The sequence below is a fragment of the Macaca thibetana genome, chromosome 8 (assembly GCF_024542745.1).
Source record: "Macaca thibetana thibetana isolate TM-01 chromosome 8, ASM2454274v1, whole genome shotgun sequence".
Lineage (NCBI taxonomy): Eukaryota > Metazoa > Chordata > Mammalia > Primates > Cercopithecidae > Macaca > Macaca thibetana.
This window is the reverse complement of record NC_065585.1, coordinates 747,289-762,471: the sequence shown is the minus strand read 5'-3', so window position 1 is coordinate 762,471 and position 15,183 is coordinate 747,289. Positions and strand designations below refer to the sequence as shown.

Below are 15,183 nucleotides of genomic sequence, written 5' to 3'. Positions count from 1 at the left end.
ACTTTGGGAGGCCAAGGCGAGTGGATCACGAAGTCAGGAGATAAAGACCATCCTGGCTAACACGGTGAAACCCTTTCTGTACTAAAAATACAAACAAAATTATCCGGGTGTGATGACAGGCTCCTGTAGTCCCAGCTACTTGGGAGGCTGAGGCAGGAAAATGGTGTAAACCTGGGAGGTGGAGCTTGCAGTGAGCTGAGATTGTGCCAGGTACTCAGGAGGCTGAGGCAGGAGAATCACCTGAACCCAGGAGGCAGAGGTTGCAGTGAGCCAAGACTGTGCCATTGCATTCCAGCCTGGGCAACAGAGTGACACTCTGTTTCAAAAAAAATAAAAAAATAACAGCCAGAAATTTATTCTCTCACAGTTTTAGAAACTGGAAGTCTGAAATTGCAGTGCTGTGTGTGTGTAAACAAAACAGATAAACAAAAACACTGGTCTGAAATCAAGGTGTCAGCAGGGTTGGTTCTCTCTGAGGCTCTGAGGAAGAACCCGCCAGTTCTCTTTCCTGCTGTGGAGCTGCCGGCTCCGGGGCACCTCTGCTGTGATAATCTCAGTCCCGTCTCTACCTCCATCTTCATGTGGCCTTTCCCTCTGTGTCCCAAATCTCCCTCTCTCTTCTCCTGTAAGGATACCAGTCATTGGATTCAGGGCCTGCCCTTACCCACAGTGACTTTGTCTAAAGACCCTTGGCTTAATTTCATCTGTAATGATCCCATTTCCAAATAAATTTGCATTCCCAGGCTCTAGGGGTTAGGACAGTTTCTTCTCCTTCTCCTTCTCCTTCTTCTTCACCAGGCAGTGGCAGTGGCGTGATCTCAGCTCACCGTAACCTCTGCCTCCCAGGTTCAAGTGATTCTCCTGGATTCTCCTGCTTCAGCCTCCCAAGTAGCTGGGACTACAGGCACACGCCACCACACCCGGCTAATTTTTTGTATTTTAGTAGAGACAGGGTTTCTGCATCTTGGCCAGGATGGTCTCAATCTCCTGATCCACCCACTTCGGCCTCCCAAAGTGCTGGGATTACAGACGTGAGCCACCATGCCCGGCCTGGGGCTCTTTTGGGGGACAGTGCTCAGCTCAGGAGACATGAAATGAACACGTGCTCATTTTATAGCTATGTGAGAGCCACGCTTCTTAACACTTATTTAACCTTCTCTTTCTTTTTCTTTTTTCTTTTTTTTTTTTTTTTTTTTTTTTTTTTTTTTTGAGACGGAGTCTCGCTCTGTCGCCCAGGCTGGAGTGCAGTGGCCGGATCTCAGCTCACTGCAAGCTCCGCCTCCCGGGTTCACGCCATTCTCCGGCCTCAGCCTCCCGAGTAGCTGGGACTACAGGCGCCCGCCACCTCGCCCGGCTAGTTTTTTGTATTTCTTAATAGAGACGGGGTTTCACCGTGTTAGCCAGGATGGTTTCGATCTCCTGACCTCGTGATCCGCCCGTCTCGGCCTCCCAAAGTGCTGGGATTACAGGCTTGAGCCACCGCGCCCGGCCTTAACCTTCTCTTTCTTTTTCTTTTTTCTTTTTTTTTTTTTTTTTTGAGACAGAGTCTCGCTCCGTCACCCAGGCTGGCGTGCAATGGCTTGATCTCAGTTCACTGCAACCTCCGCCTCCCAGGTTCAAGCAATTCTCCCACCTCAGCCTCCCAAGTAGCCGGCATTACAGGCACACGCCACCAGGCCCGGCTAATTTTTGCATTTTTAGTAGAGACGGGGTTTCACCGTGTTGCCTGGACTGGTCTCGAACTGACCTCAGGTGATCTGCCCACCTTGACCTCCCAAAGTGCTAGGATTACAGGCGTGAACCACTGTGCCCAGCCCCTTCTTTCTTTAATGACAGGTTTGGACACCAAAGAGACTGGGAACACAGCGTTTTGGGAACGTGAGAGTGCTGGGAGGTGACGGATGGGCTTCAGAGCGGGGCTGCACTGAAAGGCTGGAGTGAGCTGCATTTCTGGGGCTTAGATGGGGCAGGGGCAGAGGCTGTGGGCACTTGGGTCCTGGGGAAGGCTTTCACCACGTCCCTGGGCCCTGTGGCTCAGTTGTGTGACATCGACTCCCCGCCTCACCCTCAGGGGCAGGATGTCACACCCCATCCAGGGCCCTGCAGTCCGGGCAGGATCCTAGGCCACAGTGTGGCTCCCATGATGTGAAAACAGGACAGAGGTCATTCCTTCATTCATTTTGGGGGTGTCTCCCAAGAGTGGGTGGCAGAGTCCTCCACCTGACGCTTCCCACCATGGGGCAGCCATGTAGGTTTGATGGCCAAGGCTCCCTGTAATGGCAATGCCCGGGCCCCTAGGCAAGGCACGGCATACCCCGCCCTGCAGCTCTCACTTTGCTCACGTCACTGCACAGATGCCTGGAGGCCTTACTGTGTCAGCCCACATGGCTCTTCTGGACCTGTTCCATTACACAGGAAAGGTTGCTGAGGGAGGCAGATGTTAGCAAATGAGAACACTCCACAAAGCCCGGCTCTGGGAGGGGCCCCAGGTCCATCTGTCAAGTTCTAGTCTGGGCTTTGGGGATGAGGGACTGGAGGCCAATCCCTGTCCTGCTAGCAAAGTGATGCAGGGCACACAGAATCACTGAGCACAGCATACTTGACCGTGGGGATGACGGACTTCACAGGAGGCACGCCATAACAGAAGGGGCACTAGAGGGCTGGAGGCACCGGCTTTCCCTAGGCTGGGACCACCCCACTGAAGAGATGCCTTTGGGTTCAGTCCCAGTGGGAGGAGCAAGAGGAATGTAGGAAGATGAGGATGAGGGGCCACTTGTGGGAGGAGGAGGAGCCACTTGTGAGAGTTGCGAAAAGGCCTTGAGGCCTGAAAACCTCTTACTTCCAGCTGCTGGCTCAGGAGCCCTGGTGGATTCCACAAGGACGGTGTTTTATTTCATGCTCACAGTGGGGTCTAGGAGGGCTTCCAGGCAGTAAGTGCCAGGACCCGTGTTGGCACCCGAGGATCCCTGGCCTGTTCGGGGACGGTGACGTCAGTTCATCAGCAGCCTTGCTGGCTGCATGGAGTGCCCGGGCCTGTGCCCCTACCCAGCCAGGGCTGTCACAGAGTGAGGAGTAGCAGCCTCGGGCACTGAGGAGGCTGTGACGTCACTGACGTTCCCATAAGAAGCTAAGTTTATTTATTTATTTTTATTTTTTTTATTTATTTATTTTTTTGAGACGGAGTCTCGCTCTGTCGCCCAGGCTGGAGTGCAGTGGCCGGATCTCAGCTCACTGCAAGCTCCGCCTCCCGGGTTTTTACGCCATTCTCCTGCCTCAGCCTCCCGAGTAGCCGGGACTACAGGCGCCCACCACCTCGCCCGGCTAGTTTTTTGTATTTTTTAGTAGAGACGGGGTTTCACCGTGTTAGCTAGGATGGTCTTGATCTTGTGACCTCGTGATCCGTCCGTCTCGGCCTCCCAAAGTGCTGGGATTACAGGCTTGAGCCACCGCGCCCGGCCGAAGCTAAGTTTAGACAGGGACCAAGGCGGGCTGCAAACTGGACCCCAGAATCTGAAGTCCTGGCCCTGGGTAGGTCTCCCCATGGGCACAGGAGCTGCTCCAGGACCCCTGTGGCCACTCTCCTGGTTGTCTTCCAGTTCCCAGTCAGAGGCATCTCCTTGGCCCTCGCACAGGCAGGTGGTGAGTTGGAGTCCTGAGGTTAAAGAGATTCACTCTAATCACACTAGCACGAAGTGCTGAGGAGGGGGCGATACCTCAGGAAGCCCTCAGCCCTCCCCGGATTAGCCACGCGCTTCTCACTGCAGTCCTTCCTGCAGGTGCCTGCCCGGGAATGCGCAGTGCGCCCAGTGCGGAACTGGAACCCTCCGCTCTCAGGCGGGCGCGGTCCGGGCGCCAAAAGCTACGCCTCTGGGGGCCGCCAGGGGACGCTGCCCTGCCGCGGAGGCCGGCACGGACCGGGGCGTGGCCTGCAGCCCCGCCCACCGCCCACGGGGCGGAGCGCTCGGCTCCGGCGCGTGCGCACTGCGCGCCCTCCCGCAGGGACTGCTGGGCTGCGAGACGCAGAGCCGCGCCGGGCCGGAGCCTAGCGGAGCGGAGCGGTGGTCGGAGATGTGGCGACCGGTGAGGACCCTCCTGGCCCGGGGCGCCCGAGATCCTGCACACCAACCCCAGTGACCCGAGACCCGCAGGTCCCCAGACGCCGCCCCGGAGATCCTCGGGGCTCTTTTTCCCTTTGTTTTTTTGAGGCACGGTCTCGCTCTGTCGCCCTGGAGCTCAGTGGCGCGATGTCCGCTCACCGCAGCCTCCGCCTCCCGGACTCAGGCGATCCTCCCGCCTCGGCCCTGCAAGTAGCTGACACCGCAGGCGTGACCGCGCGCGGTCAACTCTGTATTGAGCAGAGTCGGGGTCTCGCCATGTTGCTCAGGCTGGTCTCGAACTCCTGGGCTCTAGCGGTCCGCCCGCCTCAGTCTCCCCGAGAGCTGGGATTTCAGGCGGGAGCCGCACCCGCAGCCCTGACGCCGCCTGCACCGGGAGTCGCAGGGGCCTCTCCGCCCAGCCCGGAGGCGGCTGCCTGGCGCCCCGGAGAGCGCGGTCTCCAGAGGGCAGGGGCCCCGCGGGGAGGCCTCTGGCGCCGCTCCCCTCGCGAGGCGGCCTCCCGGGGTCACGGACGCCTCCCTGCCCAGCCTGCTGCCCCGGACCTCCTCCGCTCGCCTCCCTGCCGGGCCCGCCCTGCCCTGAGGCGGCGGGCGGGCGGGCGGGGGCTGCAGGGCGGGCTCTGCTCTGGGCGCCCCTGCCCCGGCTCAGGGGCGCGCTTCCCACGGCTCCGAGGCCCCCTCTTTCAGGCCCTCGGCGTCTCCCCGCTCCCACGTGGCCGCTGGGTCCCGTTCCACTGTCCCTGCGGTTAGGACTGCGAGGGGGCGGGGCAGAGGCCTTGACACGCATCTTACCCGCCCCCTTCCCGAAGAGATGGAAGGGGCTCCTGGCACCGTTCCTTTTTTTTCTTGGAATGTCAGCAGAGCTTGTGTTTGGCGATAAGCTAGCCTTGACAGTCTGGCTATTAATAGCACGCATGGACGGCCCACTCGTGCCCCAGCCCAGCTGTGTGACCCCAGGGTGCTTCATGGGACGGGGAGGTGGCCTTCAGTGCAGCTCCTTTCAGGTGACAAAGTCTTCCCACGTGCAGGTCACTCAGTCCCTCCCCAACCCCAGCGATTGGACAGGTTGGTTTAGCCCCTGGTTAGGAGCTGCTCATGGCCAGTGAGCAGGGCTGGATCCAGTCTACGTTTGAGGGCTGGCTGGGGCTGAGAGGGTCACACACCCTGGGAGAAGGACGGCGTGTGTAGTCGCCAGACCCACTTACCCCGCCCAGACTCCCAATCTGTCTCTTCCTAACTTTGGGGACAGTTATGTGCCTCAGTTTCCCCTCCTGTTGGGCACAAGGCTGTTGGGTTCCCCAGGCTCTGGTCATCCGTTCGTGGTTTTTAGTTTCTGGCGTCATTCTGAGACTCAGCAGTTTCTTCTCACTGCTGTGGACCAGCCTGTCTGTGGGACCTGCATCTTCCTCATCTGCAGGTGCTGGAAAACCAGACACGATTGAACACGCACGTGGTTCTGTGGCCAAAGCACGCCCTTTGGTTGTGAACTTCGTGATACCTGTGTGACTGTTACCACTCAGACACTTGCTGCTCTCAAGGTAGTCAGCTGTGGTCTAAAGCCACTCTGGAAAGGGCGTTGTTTCTGTGTGTGCAGACCGACTGCACTCTCACTATAGGAAGCCTGAGAGGTGGGGGCCGAGGGCACCCGTTTCGTCTTGTCTAAACTGCAAGGCTTTGGAAGTGAGGGGAGCTGCAGGGATAAGTGTCACCAGGGACGGCTCAGGAGTGTGGGGGGAAGGCCCTGAGAATTCACCGTCTAAATGACTGCTTATCTTCTGGCAGCTTAGAGGTCATGTTCTGGGTGAGGTTGGGGCTGTGTGTCACGTGAGAATTGCCCTGGATGGGGCTCTGGGAAGTCTTTCTGGGAGGTGTGGCTGCAGGCTTGCCGCCCCACCCATAACCTCTCTGGACCTTGGGGAGCTCTCCTGTGTGATGGAATTTCAGAGAGGATGGTCTGGGTGTGCTGGGCACCCCACATTCAAAGGAGCCAGGCTGTTGCACAGCCTCGTGGGCCCTACTTGGGTTGTGTCCAGGACCAGCCTGAGGCAGGGGCTGCTGCCATCTCTTGCCTGTGACCTGCTGCCTGTTGGCATGTGGGGTTCTGTTCAGTCCTGTGCTTCACAGCTGTTGGTCTCATTCGGCAGGCATTCATTGAGTGCCTGCTTGTTCAGAGATGGTGAGAGGTGGCCCTGCTCACAGTCTATTGGGGAGACAGATTCTGTAAGTTAATAGTCACGCTGGCGTGTGATGAGGGCAGTGGCAGGATAGGACCACGGTGAGCAAGGTGGAGCCGGGCGTGGGCATGAGCGAGGCTGCTGGTGGACCAGGGTCTACTGGAGGGATCTCTGTCCTGGATGAGAATAGAGGTGAGAGACGCAGCTGGAGCCCCTTCTGCAGTGTTGGTTCCTGAGGAGAGAGCAGAAAACTGTTGTTGGAGATAGCGATCAGATAGCCATGACTTTCCCGGCCTCACCTACTCAGTGGAGCCCGTTGAAACGCAAGCAGCTTGCGTTGTTGGTGACAGATGTGGTGGGTGGTGGTTGGGATACCCACCTGGAGGTAGCTCTCTTGCAGCCACTTATGAGCTGCTGTTCGGAGTCTCTCCGCAGTCCCTGGGAACGGCTGCCTGATCGCGGGGCCTCTGGCCGTGCACGCGCTGGCACCAGAGGTGGCCAGTGTCAGGAGGTGCAGGTTGGGTAGGCAGCAGGTAGATGACCCACCTACAAGTCGCTGCCCGGCTGCCTCGGGTTTTCCTTGTGAATCAGCACTTGCTGGGTGTGACCTCGCCAAGCAGAGGTTTCTGTCAGCCCGTCTTCTAGGGACAGGAGGTCGTGGACTTTTCCTTTGGCTTTTGTGTTGTTTGGAGTCCTTGAAATTTTCTCCAGGGCTCTGAGCTCTGGCCAGAAACCAGCTGGCAAGTCAGTTCCTTACTAGGTCCAGTGTTGAGGACCATGTTAGCGTCTGCGCCCGGGGGCATGACTGGCTATGCACTGTCCTTTCCCCCCAAAGCCTGACTTTTTAGAAGAGCTCTCAGTTGGAGAATTTGAGGTTGAGGGAGTTGTAAGACCTCATCATAGGTCAAGTGTGATCAGGAGACCAAGGTTTCTGGTGAGAGCTGTGTTCTCTTTCTCTCTCTCTCTCTTTCTTTCTTTCTTTCTTTCTTTCTTTCTTTCTTTCTTTCTTTCTTTCTTTCTTTCTTTCTTTCTTTCTTCTTTTTAATTATACTTTAAGTTCTATGTGGTGTTTTCATAGACACAAAAATAAAGCAGCACGATGTGTCAAGAGACTTGTGGTGGAGCTTCTTTGTTAATGTATTTATTTTTCTAAATGGAGTCCTGCTCTGTCGCCCAGGCTGGAGTGCAGTGTCTCGATCTTGGCTCACTGCAACCTCCGCCTACCAAGTCCAAGCGATTCTCCTGTCTCAGCCTCCCAAGTACCTGGGATTACAGGTATGCGCCATTACACCTGGCTACTTTTTTTGTATTTTTAGTAGAGATGGAGTTTTGCCATGTTGGCCAGGATGGTCTCGATCTCCTGACCTTATGATCCACCCTCCTCGGCCTCCCAGAGTGCTGGGATTACAGGCATAAGCCACCGCGCCCGGCCCTAAGGGCTTTTTCACGTGTGTCCTGCTAGCTGTGGCATGTCTTCCCCTCCTCCAAGTAGAAGCTGTACAGGGTCCCTGTCTGTGGAGTCTCAGTAAGTTGTAAGTTTCTTCATTTGCTGTCAGAACAGTGACCTACAAGGCCACTCCTCCCGTCCGGGCGTCCACCTTCAAGGTTGGCATCTGCTATCTGATTCCGTGGCTGGGCACTGTTGCCGCTTCCTTCTGAGATGAGGGCTGCTTTCCTCTGGCCACTGGTCAGTGGTCTCAGCAGCAGGAAATAGCAAATGACAGGTCAGGGTGCTGCCAAGAGAGTGCAGGGGCAGGGATGGGGTAGGTCCCATCCCAGATGAGCCAGACGGTGACGCCATGTCTTCCTGCAGAAACTGAGGGGACATTCAAAGACGGGGTGTTTGGTGAACTGTCAGCATCCGAGGCATCAGCCCTGGTTAAGCTGCGTTAGCCTTCTCTCCTGTGATACTGTGACTCTCAGCCTTCCTCCTAGGAGGTAGGATAGTGTTTCCATTCCGGAGTCAAACCTGGGGGCCTGGCTTCCTGGCGTGAGCCCAGCAGTGCTGACAGTCTTTGCTGACTAACTGGGTGATGTGGCTTTGCTTTGTGTCCCCACCCAAAGCTCACCAAGTCGTGATTCCCAGTGTTGAAGGAGGGGCTCGTTGGGAAGTGACCTGATCATGGGGGCAGATCCCCCTTGCTGTTCTCGTGATAGTGAGTTCTCAGATCTGATGGGTTAACAGTGTGTGTGACACTTTCCCCTTTGCCCTCTCGCTGGCCCTCCCTCTCTCTTTCTCCGCTCCCCCACTGCTTCACCCATACTGTGCTTGCTTCCCATTTGCCTTCTGCCATGTTTCCTGAGACCTCTCAGTGATGCTTCCTGGACAGCCTGTGCAACTATGAGTCAGTTAAACCCAGGCCGGGCACGGTGGCTCATGCCTGTAATCCCAGCACTTTGGGAGGCTGAGGAGGGCAGATCACTTGAGGTCAGGAGTTCTAGACCAGCCTGGCCAACATGGTGAAACCCCGTCTCTACTAAAATGTAAAAAGTAGCTGGATGTGGTGGTGCATGCTTGTAGTCCCAGCTACTCAGAAGGCTGGGGCAAGAGAATCACTTGAACTCGGGAGGCGGAGATTGTAGTGAGCCGAGATCATGCCATTGCACTCCAGCCTGGGAGACGGAGTGAGACTCCATCTTAAAAAAAATAAACAAATCTCTTTTCTTCATAAATTACCCAGTCTTGGGTAGTTCTCTTTTTTTTGAGATGGAGTTTCTCTCTGTTGCCCAGGCTGGAGTGCAGTGGCGCAATCTCGGCTTACTGCAAACTCCACCTCCCAGGTTCAAGCAATTCTCCTGCCTCAGCCTCCCGAGTAGCTGGGATTACACACATGCTCCATCATGCCCAGCTAATTTTGTATTTTTAGTAGAGATGGGTTTTCACCATGTCGATCAGGCTGGTCTCGAACTCCTGGCCTCAGATGATCCACCCGCCTCGGCCTCCGAAAGTGCTGGGATTAAAGGCGTGAGCCACTGCGCCCGGCCTGGGTAGTTCTTTAGAGCAGTGTGAGAATGGACTCATACATTAGGTTTAGGGTTAGGCTGACTCAGACTCCAGCACGTGTAAGCACTGGTAGTGGTTGAGGGCAGGGGCGTGTCCTGGCCTCGTTCGACCCCACACAATTTCCTCTCTTTGCAGTTGCAGCTTTGCCATTTCCACTCTGCTCTGCTGCACAGCAGGCAGAAGCCCTGGCCGTCCCCTGCTGCATTCTTCAGGAGAAACGTCAGGGTCCTTCCTCCAAGGTAATGAGTCCTCCACAGGCATGTGCCTCTCACCCAGGCCGGCATGGATGGTGTCTGTGTGCATGCAGAGGTGGCGGTCGAGGGCCCGAGGCTGGTCCTTCTCCTGTACCCCCAACCGAGACAAGATATGTTTGCTCCTCAGTGCGGTGTGCTGGGACTAGAGACCCCCAGGTCCTGACCCATGGGACCATGCCCGGGGTGGGCACGCCCTGACCACAGCGTTTAGAGCGGACAGCTAGCAAATCAGGAAGGGTGCACGTGGAGCGCCCGCTCTGAAGAGCAAACCGGGTCATTCAGAGCCTGGAGGAGGGCGGGGCGACTGTAGGCGGGGGTCACACAAGAGGAGGAGCAGCAAGAAGAGATGTAGAGGGAGAGTTCTGAGCAGAAGGAAAGGCCAGACAAGGTCGTGAGGCCAGCAAGTCTGGACCACAGTGGGCAGATGGGCGGTGGCAAGGCAGGAAGACTGTGGAGGGTAGACGCGGCCAGGCAGGGCAGGCAGGGTGAGCTGCCCGAGTGCCACTGGCTCGGTGAACCTGGCAGGGGTCTCCTTCTTCCGAGAGCTCTGCAGTAGGAGAACCTGTGTCCCTGGGACAGATGTGGCTGGATGCAGAAAAAGATGAGTGTTCAGGCACCTGTGGCTGGATGCAGAAAAAGATGAGTGTTCAGGCACCTGCGGCCGGGTGTAGAAACAGATGGGTGCTCAGGTGCCTGCCGCACTCAGCATTATGGGTTTCCTGCTGCATTTAGCATACATGGAGCTCCTACTGTGTTCAGCATGCGTAGAGCTCCTGCTGTATCAGGCTCCTGCTATATTTGGCAAGTATTGGGCTCCTGCTGTATACAGCATGTGTGGGGATTCTACTATGTTCAGCATGGGCGAAGCTTTGTTCCTTGCTCTGTACTGTCACGTGACTCTGCACGTGCTGCCCTCACATCTTCTCTGTCTCTGCTGTGCTGGTGACCATCCAGTCGAACCCTGCGAGGTGGACAGTGGTTGTGATTCTTCACAGTGTAGGTGGCCCCGGTCCATGAGGAGCACAGACCTGCTATTGAGTTGTTTCCTTTACCTGAGGAGCCATTTCCATGTCCCACGGCCCCGTTGGCTGGGTCTCCGGACAGACCCAAATGAGACCTGCCCCTTACGGCCATCTGGTGCCAGGCTTTGGTGCAGGGGTATCTGGTGCAGGGGCTCAGGGAAGGGGACACTGATACAGTGGTGTTCTCTGCTGACCACACTGTGAGAATGGCTGTGCACACAGGAGTGAGAGAGGTGGTGCTCGGGGAGGCGGGGGGCAGAGGTCAGAGCCAGCTGAATGTGGGGGTGGCGCCTCCAGGCTGTGTTGTCTCCCCTCAGGTTCTCGAGCCCCACACCCCTGTGGAGGAAGGTGCTCTCCACCGCAGTCGTTGGGGCGCCCCTGCTCCTTGGAGCCCGCTATGTCACGGCAGAGGCGCGGGAGAAGAGGAGGATGCGGCTCGTGGTGGATGGCATGGGGCGCTTTGGCAGGTAGGAGGGCCCAGCAGCGGCGGGCGGGGGGTACGGCGTGGCGGGCGGGGGGTGCGCCGTGCAGGAGTGCCTGCTCCAGATGCCCTCACAGGCATGGGGGTGGGGCTGGGAGGGCTGCAGGGCTTTGCTGAGGATTCTACAGATGGCTTTCAGGCACCCTTCCCTACATGGGAAGGCACTGGCTGAAGGGACAGTGAGCCCTGCCGGGCCCGTGGGGCGGGGCGTGGACCAGGGTCCTCCACACTGGATGCAGCCGCCACAGGCCCTTCCCCAGATCAGCCTTGGCCTGAGTGGGGAGGGGCTCCAGCCCTGGGCCCGGGCCTTCTCCCTCAGGCTTCTAGGCTGGCAGAGAAGCAGCTGCCCTGCCTTCCTTCTCTTCTCACCCCATTCCAAGGTTTGGGCCTGGGAGAGGAGGCTGCCTCTGTCTCTGCCCCTGAAGATGGGCAAAATTGGGTTCTTGCTGTCAGGGCCCTTTCTTCCTCCTTTACCTTACAGTGCAGAACTCGGGGGGAGGGCGGGGACACATTCTGTTGGAACCCTTGGGCGGGCGTTCCTGCTTTTGGTCAGATCCCAGAATTCCTGCAGCCACAAAGCCCTGCCTAGCCTGAGCCTCGCGGAGCCAGCTCTCGGCTTTGAGAGAAACCTGTTAGCCCAAAGCCCCTTTGAACGGAGTGGCAGAGCGGGAAGGAGGCAGGGAGGGTATGGTCCTGTTCTGCCTGCCTCTGAGCATCTGCCAGGCCTAGGTCAGTTTCTCAGCAAGTGCCTTGGCTTCCGGTGCCTTCAGGGACTTCACCAGAAACTTCACAGAAATTTCCTCCAGCAGTGAGTAGAAGCTTGCAGATAGCCGGACACTGCAACCTCCATATCCCAGGTTCAAGCGGTTCTCATGCCTTGGCCTCCCGAGTAGCAGGGACTACAGGCGTGCGCCACCACGCCCGGCTAATTTTTTGTATTTTCAGTAGAGATGGGGTTTTGCCATGATGCCCAGGCTGGTCTCGAACTCCTGAGTTCAGGTGATCTGTTTGCCTCAGCCTCCCAAAAGGGTGGGATTACAGGTGTGAGCTACCATACCTGGCCTAAATTTAACTTATTTTTTTTATTTTTAATTTTTTATTTAACTTACTATTTTTTTATTTTTTGAGACGGAGTTTTGCTCTTGCTGCCCAGGCTGGAGTGCAATGGTGCAATATCGGCTCACTGCAACGTCCACTTCCCGGGTTCAAGCAATTCTCCTGCCTCAGTCTCCCGAGTAGCTGGGATTACAGGTGCCCACCACTATGCCCGGCTAATTTTTGTATTTTCAGTAGCGATAGGGTCTCACCATGTTGGCCAGGCTAGTCTTGAACTGGGATCACCTCAAGTGATCCACCCGCCTCGGACTCCCGAAGTGCTGGGATTACAGGCGTGAGCCACCACATGGGCCCTGCGGACTCCCGAAGTGCTGGGATTACGGGCGTGAGCCACCGCATGGGCCCTGCCTGGAGTTTTTATTGGGGTATTAATACTTGGGCGGGATTGATTGAAAATCTCCAGTTTCTCAGAAAATCCCAGGAACTCAGTTTCCAGCCCCAGCCCTCCCACTCCCATCCCTATAGGGCCCAAAGTGGCGGGTCTTCGCCCTGAGTCCCTCCTTAGCATAAACCTCAGGGCCACCATGGAAAACAGAGGCACTCCTTATCACTCAGGAAATTCCGAGGACTAAGAAGGGACAAAGGTCAGACCTCTCTTTGGGTACATCGTACATGATTGGACACCTTTGACGATTACAGGCTTGTAATTATTATACAACAAGACTCCCTGGGCCAAATGCAGGGGCCCAGTGTGGCAGCTGTCCGATTTGTAAATAAAGCTTTATGGGAACACAGCCCTGCCCATGTGCTCATGCATGGCCACAGTGCCTAAAATATTCCCCATCTCATCTTTTACAGAAACATTTCACTGCTTCCTGTTTTCTCAATGCGGGTTTGTCTAATGTTCGCTCGTGTTCATACTCAGTCATCCGTTTGGGCAGGAATCGCACGGGGTGACACTGCTTTGCTTCTGTCCTGCCGGGGGCACACGATTTCAGTTTCCCCTTTTGATTCTCTTGTAATTAGCCATATGGAGGCAGTTGAGATGATGCGTCTGTTCTCACTGCTCCTCCATCCTGCAGTTTGTTTGTTTCTTTCTTTCTTTATTGAGATGGAGTCTTGCTCTGTCGCTCAGGCTGGAGTACAGTGGTGACATCTCCACTCACTGCAGCCTCTGCCTCCTGGGTTCAAGCAGTTCTCCCAGCCCCAGTCTCCCGAGTATCTTGGATTACAGACACCTGCCACCACGCCCGGCTAATTTTTTAATTTTTAGTAGAGACGGGGTTTCTCCATGTTGGCCAAGCTGGTCTTGAACTCCCGACCTCAAGTGATCCATCTGTCTCAGCCTCCCAAAGTGCTGGGATTATAGGCGTGAGCCACCGCACCCGGCCTCCTTCCAGCATTTAGTACTCACTGATACTTTTTTTTTTGAGACGGAGTTTCACTCTTGTTGCTCAGGCTGGAGTGCAATGGTGCGATCTCGGCTCACCGCAACCTCTGCCTCCCAGATTCAAGGGATTCTCCTGCCTCAGCCTCCTGAGTAGCTGGGGATTACAGGCACGCTCTACCACACCAGGCTAATTTTGTATTTTTTAGTAGACGCGGGTTTCTCTATGTTGGGCAGGCTGGTCTTGAACTCCTGACCTCAAGTGATCCGCCCACCTCAGCCTCCCAAAGTGCTGGGATTATAGGTGCGAGCCACCACACCCGGCCTCCAACATTTTATTGTGAAAAACTTCAAACATACAGCAATGTTGAAAATGCTCTGTGTTGGCCGCGCGCGGTGGCTCAAGCCTGTAATCCCAGCACTTTGGGAGGCCGAGACGGGCGGATCACGAGGTCAGGAGATCGAGACCATCCTGGCTAACACAATGAAACCCCGTCTCCACTAAAAATACAAAAAAATTAGCCGGGCGTGGTGGCGGCGCCTGTAGTCCCAGCTACTCGGGAGGCTGAGGCAGGAGAATGGCGGGAACCCGGGAGGCGGAGCTTGCAGTGAGCTGAGATCCGGCCACTGCACTCCAGCCTGGGCGACAGAGCGAGACTCCGCCTCAAAAAAAAAAAAAAAAGAAAATGCTCTGTGTTGGCCGGGTGCGGTGACTCAAGCCTGTAATCCCAGCACTTTGGGAGGTCGAGACGGGCGGATCACGAGGTCAGGAGATTGAGACCATCCTGGCTAACACGGTGAAACCGTGTCTCTACTAAAAAAGAAAATACCAAAAAAACTAGCCGGGCGCGGTGGTGGGCGCCTGTAGTCCCAGCTATTCGGGAGGCTGAGGCAGGAGAATGGCGTAAACCTGGGAGGCGGAGCTTGCAGTGAGCCGAGATCCGGCCACTGCACTCCAGCCTGGGCGACAGAGCGAGACTCCGTCTCCAAAAAAAAAAAAAAAGAAAAAGAAAATGTTCTGTGAGGCAATGCTGGGTGCAGTGGCTTACGCCTGTAATCCCAGCACTTTGGGAGGATGAGGCGGGTGGATCACCAGGTCAGGAGATCGAGACCATCCTGATGAACACAGTTAAACCCCGTCTCTACTAAAAATACAAAAAATTAGCCAGGTGTGGTGGTGGGCACCTGTAGTCCCAGCTACTTGGAAGGCTGAGGCCAAAGAATGGTGTGAGCACGGGGGCAGAATTTGCAGGAGCCGAGATCGCGCCACTGCACTCCAGCCTGGGCGACAGAGCGAGATTCCATCTTAAGAAAAAAAAAAAAATTAAATCCCTTCTCCCCCAAGCACAAGTCTATGGGACTTTTTCACATCTTTAACTTTTGTTACAAAAGTGTTGTGTTTACTATAACAAATTTTAATAGTAGAAAAGTTAGAAATGTAGAAAGCTCCCCTTAGACCCGCACCAAGGGTAAAAGCTCTCCAAGAATTTTATCAACGCATATTGGCTCACGTGTCAGCCCACATGTTCCGCTAAGTGTACAAATGTGACCTAAAATGAGATACACCTGCCCTGCCCTTGGGGCGTCTCCCTCTGCAGTCCACAGCTTCACGTGGCCTCTTAAGTACCTCACGGGTAAAAGGATTTGAACCTTTTATTATTTATTATTATTATTATTATTATTTTTGAGA

The 15,183-nt window shown here is 55.8% G+C and overlaps 2 protein-coding genes across 4 annotated transcripts in view; one reads left to right on the top strand and one right to left on the bottom strand.

The window, feature by feature from the left end:
* Positions 1-9,651, bottom strand: part of SCRT1 (scratch family transcriptional repressor 1) — a 48,753-nt gene extending 39,102 nt beyond the window's left edge. The window contains exon 1 of the mRNA XM_050800951.1: positions 9,642-9,651. The gene's annotated coding sequence lies outside the window, so the exon portion shown is untranslated. The remainder of the gene's footprint in view (positions 1-9,641) is intronic.
* The window catches only part of ADCK5 (aarF domain containing kinase 5), a 77,705-nt gene that overhangs the window by 55,728 nt on the left and 6,794 nt on the right, over positions 1-15,183 (top strand). The window contains exons 2-4 of one of the 3 annotated variants that reach the window (XM_050800897.1): positions 4,017-4,080; positions 9,429-9,532; positions 10,887-11,036. In XM_050800897.1, coding sequence (XP_050656854.1) covers positions 4,069-4,080; positions 9,429-9,532; positions 10,887-11,036 — 266 coding nt within the window. In that variant the 5' untranslated portion in view covers positions 4,017-4,068. Of the gene's footprint in view, positions 1-4,014; positions 4,081-9,428; positions 9,533-10,886; positions 11,037-15,183 lie in introns of those variants that run through there. The other 2 variants (XM_050800899.1, XM_050800900.1) reach the window with 2 other exon arrangements.